Raw genomic sequence first — 5443 nt, forward strand, 5'->3', positions numbered from 1 at the left:
TCCTACAACAAATCTGTCCGGTATAGGAACCATATCCCCCCAATAATGTAGTCTGACAACGTTCCTGCGCTTTCTGGCATCATCAAATGACAAATAAGATGTACCTGGGCGTCTTGTACTCCATGCTGACTGCTGGGGGGGAGCTGGCTCGGCCGCTCCTGTTGGTTTTGCTGCCGTTCCTGCTTCAGCTAAGGACTTTGCTTTTGCCGCTCCTGTTTCTGCTAAGGGCTTTGATGCTGCTGCAGTCTGTATGGATTTCTCTCCCACTTTAGGAATCTCCATTTCTTGCGCCTCAAAAGCCTCTACTGCTTCAGCGTTCTCCACTGCTTCAGCCATTTCTATTTCAGACACTTCTTCCTGTGCCTGAGCTGTTTGCTGCTCTGTCTCAGGTGTATTGCCAGCATCATTCAGGCTCTCAACCTGGGCTGTTTGCTGCATGTCTGCCTTGGGTGTGGCTGCTAATTCCTGCACCTGTCTGTAACCCTCAGCTGCTTGTAGTCTCTCTGTATCAGGTGCAGTTGTATGCAGTTTCTCTGTCTCCGGTGCAGCTGTATGCAGGGTCACTGCGTCAGATACAGTTGTTTGCGGGGTCACTGCGTCAGGTACAGTTGTTTGCGGGGTCACTGCGTCAGGTGCAGTTGCTTGCGGGGTCTCTGTCTCAGGTGTAGCTGTAGTTGCCTGTGCATTAGTGTGTATGTCCTTGCCAATTTGTGGGATAACAAGTTCTGTGACCCCAAGTCTCCTTTTCTCATGCTCTGCCTGCCTTTTACTCTTGGCTTCATTAGACCTTGAGCTGGTTTTAGCCGCAGTTCTCTTACCCGTCTGGTTCTGAGCCGGACTTTCAGTATTCTCCATTTCAGATTCTTTCTGCCCAACATTTTCATTCATCTCTTTTTCCACATTTTCTGACTCTTTCTTTTGCAAACATTTCTGCACTTTAGCTTCCAGTGAAACTTTCTTATCCGCATTCAGATTAGCTTGAGACCTGGTTCCCACTCCTCTCCCTCCTCCAGGGTCTGCCGCCATCTTGGCTCACAGCTCCTCCCCTTCCTGTGTGAGGGGGAGGCTGGCACTGCCCGTTATGTACCTGTGCTGTGTATATATATATCATGGTGTAGTAGTGTGTGTGTGTGTGTGGAGGAGGCTGGCACTGCCACTGCCCATACTGCACCTTTCTCCCTTCCCCCCGCAAGTAACCCCCCGGGCCTCAGTTTTATCCTCTGCAGTCTCACACAAATTAAACTGCCCCCCCAAAATCCACACCCAAAATTCAACCAATATTTTTTCATTTATGGTCCGGGAGAGTTCCTGTCCTATAACTGCTCCAGATCAGAAATCTTGAAACACCTGATTTAATCCTTTACCACGTGAGTGGGTATTCATACGTATGCTTTTAATTACGTTGTTTAATACACATTTGCCTTATGTCAATTCTCTTTTTTTTTTTACATACCAGAGGGGAGTTTTTGCACTTTGGAGGGTTCCTGTTGCCTTATCTCAGGGTTCTGAGGAAGGTCCCTCTGCAAGGGCTGAAACGTTGGTGTTTTGAAGTTCCATTTTCACTAATACACTTTTTTTTCTATACTACTCCGCTGTATTCTGTCTCTTTATTCCCTGGATTACACGGTAGCGTATTTTTATATTATCCTTATGGGACATGCACCAGCAAACTATCTCTTTATTTATGGGAGTGCCAACTGCCCCATCTGACTATCTACAGCTCAACCCCCTATATATAGCGCTGTGCTTGGGATCCAAAGAATCACATCGCGTTATAAGCGGATCGCGCTAGAAATAATGTACAATTGTATGCATTGCACATTAAAGTATTTAAGACACCAACAATCGTGTTGTAAAGTATTCATAAGTACGAAAATTGGGAGCCACGCTTGCCCAGCGCTATAAGCGGATTCGCGTTGTAACGGATCGCGCTATAACGGTCCTGAAATATCAGGACCTAAAACACAAAGGAGAACAGAGTCCAGAGTCAGTGCTGCCGAGTCCGGTTGAGGTAAGTTTAAATAACACGTGGATATTAAAAAATCTTGTGGAGAATAATATTACAATCACCACCAATAACCAGAAACCACTGTAATAAATCAATAGGTACAGTAGTTCCGATGCAGGGGTACGGGGTTCTAAGAGGTGTACGGAGAAGCAGCATCTAACCCAGCCAGTCAGGTTCAGGTGGAATGGATCCCCTCAGCACCAAGTGAACCGAAAACCCTGCAGCAAATAAGCGTTGTATACGTGCACTTAGGGGACTATTCTCTAAAGTTCGTATTGTGAGATATACCACATGGTACACCCCCAATCTGATTGGTTGAAGTACCATGTGAAGGCACCAATTTAAAAAAAAAAAGAATGTGACATCATCGTTTTAAGATGATGTCACATCCTTATTAAAAAAATGGAAGCTGTCACACGGTAATTAAAAAGATCGGATTGGATGTGTACCATGTGATGCCTCACATGGTATATCTCACAATCTGATTGGTTGTATGGTAGTACAATGTGATGGCATCCATTTATTTTTTAAAGGATGTGACGTACCTTCTATAAGATGACGACACCTCCTTTAAAAAAAAAAGAACCCTGTCACATGGTACACCAGCCAATCGAATTGGGGGTGTACCAGTTGACACTCAAATGTGATGTCACAGGCCTTACATAAGACCTGTCGTGGCTCATTAGAGTTTAAGAAGCTGAAGGGACAACATCCACCCATTGTATTGGATTACAAAGAAAGAAGATGAATTTAGCAGCTGTTGAGGATCATTGCGTTTAGTGTCAAGAGGTTCCTGATGTTGCTGCTGGAATCGAAGGTGGATGGTGAAGACGTCAAAAGTACGAAAAACGTTGATTGTATTTTTTTTTGCATTGCATATTTTTCATTGAGGTTGCCCATTAAAATGTATGTGGTTTTCTCCGGAGACCCCCTGCTCCCGTACACGAGAATTAAAATGTAAATAAAAGCAGTGCGATCGCCTGTGAGAGCTGTGCAAGGAGAGGCAGCTCTCTCTGTGCATGGAGATCGCCATTTGCATAAGTTCACTGACGTGTCACCGTGTTCCTTGTTTCTTCACTGTTACAGTAATTAATTTAATCGCACATATTCTTGATCATTAATAATTGAAATCTACACATTCATTCTGTCACTTCTTCTCCACCATTTATTTATTCCGTTACAAACAGAGTTTTTCACCCAGCAACAATTACGTAAAAGCAACAGAGGTAAAACTTTTTAATTAATATACAAAGTGGTGAATGCAGAAATGGTTTATTGGGTCTGAGTAGACATCCAGTTTTTACATTTATTTGACGTTGTGAGTCAGACCTCTGTCTTTCCCCATGAGACGTTCTCTCGAGTTCATGTCGGGTCGGAACAATATGATGAAACATTTGGGCACAAACATGCAGACCACCAGAGCCCAGCTGGAGGACAGGATGGCGAAGACCTCCATGGCCACGGTGTACTTGCCGCGTGCGCTGAGGGAGGCCGGGATAAAGAACACCCAGACACTGAGGAAGGCCAGCATGCTGAAGGTGATGAACTTGGCCTCGTTGAAGCTGTCGGGGAGCTGCCTGGCCAGGAAGGCAACAATGAAGCTAACACTAGACAGAAGGCCAAGATATCCCAACATGCACCAGAAGGCGATGGGGGAGCCCTCGTTACACTCAATGATAATGACCCTAGGTTTAGTTTGGGTGTTGTGTTCTGGGAACGGAGGTGAGAATGAGAGCCAGACGATGCAGAGAAAAGATTGAATTAGAATGCATACAATAACAACAAGATAAGACACTCGGTTGCTGGTCCACTTCCTTAGGTTGCTACCAGGCTTGGTGGCCTGGAAGGCAATGACCACCATGATGGTTTTGGCCAAGATACATGAGACACACATGGCAAAGACCATACCGAAAGCTACTTGGCGCAAAAGACACGTCTCAGGTTGGGGATAACCAATGAAAACCAAAGAGCAGAGGAAGCAGAGGGACAGAGTCCACAGGAGAAGACAACTGAGGGTGTAGTTATTGGCTCTGACAATGGGAGTGGTCTTGAAGTGAATAAAAAGTCCAACCATGACAACTGGGACTAAAGACGAGGAGACACTTGTAGCAGCCAAGGTGACACCCAATGGCTCTTCATAGGAGAGAAATTCTCTGGATTTTGGGAGGCATGTTTCGCGCTGGAGATTGGGCCACATATCCCACGGACATTTAAAGCAATCAACAGAGTCTGAAAGAGAGACAACAATAATGAATGTAATAATCAATCACATTATGTCCAGAATTTATGTTTTTTTTCTAGTTCTTCTAAGATCTTCTCACCTGTTTGGTTGGAGATCTCTCCTTGGGGACAGAGGACACATTGGAAGCAGCAGACAGGCTTTCCTCTCAATGCTGCCTTCCTGAAACCAGGGGGACAACTGTTACTGCAGAGAGAGAGAGGGACCTGGAGGAGAATTTAGAAGGATGAAGTGTATAAGAGGAAGATATGACTTGGATACAGTACTATAAAAATGACAAACTCGGTCCTGACTGGCTGAGACAGACTGGATGATTGGGACATGCCACGTTGTCACCAGCAATGAAAGTTAAAGGTTGAGTCATTTTATCGAACCACAGTGGGACAGAGAAGGCATGTTGTAAATAAATGAATGAGCGGGTACATTTATGTCAAGTATTTCCACCCGTTGCCCAATTCAAAGATCCATATAACTCCCCCTATTGCACCAAGAAACCGCTCACTATAACTCCTCCTATCGCCCATATAACAGCTCCCTATAACACCTCCTGTTACCGCTCCCTATACATGTATCTCCTCTCCATGGCAGTACCTTACCTCCCTTCCACCTGACGCCCAATGCACGGCACTAGCATTGATGGTGAAAACCTGTCCAATGGCAGCTCCGGTATCGTAGCTGCCCACCTTGACCGGTTTTATTCCGCCCTCCGGTCTCTGCTGCCAGTTCACTATATCATACACCGCAGGTGGGTCCCCGTTCTCGTTGAAGAAGAGCTCCCTCCCATTGCTCAGTCTCAAGCGTACCTTCTTCACATAGTGCAAGAGCTGAGGAGAGAGTAGGTTGGTTCTGTTAGGTAACATAGGCTCAGAGTTAGTGCAGACAATGGGGCTGGTAAAGGAATTGAAACCAATGGGGCTATCAAAGGAAATTCAGTGAAAGCAGTGGAAGTTTTATCATTTTTGTTTTTTTATAACTTTGATTTTATTGTGTTTTTCAAAAGTATACATATACAGATATAACCACTGAAGAATTTCTACCAACACATTTTCTTCCAAAAGAGAAAACACATATTCATGAAAAGTGGGAGGGAGAGGGGGTAGACAAGAAGGAAGGGGGGGGGGAAACCGGTGGGGGTATTAGTCGCCCGTACAGGCTATTCACAAAAGGCGTCTCGGGTCCTACATTCATCTGTGAGC

The 5443-nt window shown here is 45.2% G+C and overlaps 1 protein-coding gene across 1 annotated transcript; it reads right to left on the bottom strand.

Moving 5' to 3' along the window:
• Nucleotides 1–3273: 3273 nt before the first annotated feature.
• Nucleotides 3274–4611, bottom strand: LOC142471064 (vomeronasal type-2 receptor 26-like). Its single transcript, XM_075577862.1, has 3 exons — nt 4555–4611; nt 4330–4453; nt 3274–4237 (listed from the first exon to the last, which is right to left on the bottom strand). Exons 1-3 carry the CDS (start codon nt 4609–4611, stop codon nt 3315–3317), a joined length of 1104 nt encoding a protein of 367 aa, XP_075433977.1. The 3' UTR covers nt 3274–3314.
• Nucleotides 4612–5443: the final 832 nt, after the last annotated feature.

The sequence above is a fragment of the Ascaphus truei genome, chromosome 20 (assembly GCF_040206685.1).
Source record: "Ascaphus truei isolate aAscTru1 chromosome 20, aAscTru1.hap1, whole genome shotgun sequence".
NCBI classification, from domain to species: Eukaryota; Metazoa; Chordata; class Amphibia; order Anura; family Ascaphidae; genus Ascaphus; species Ascaphus truei.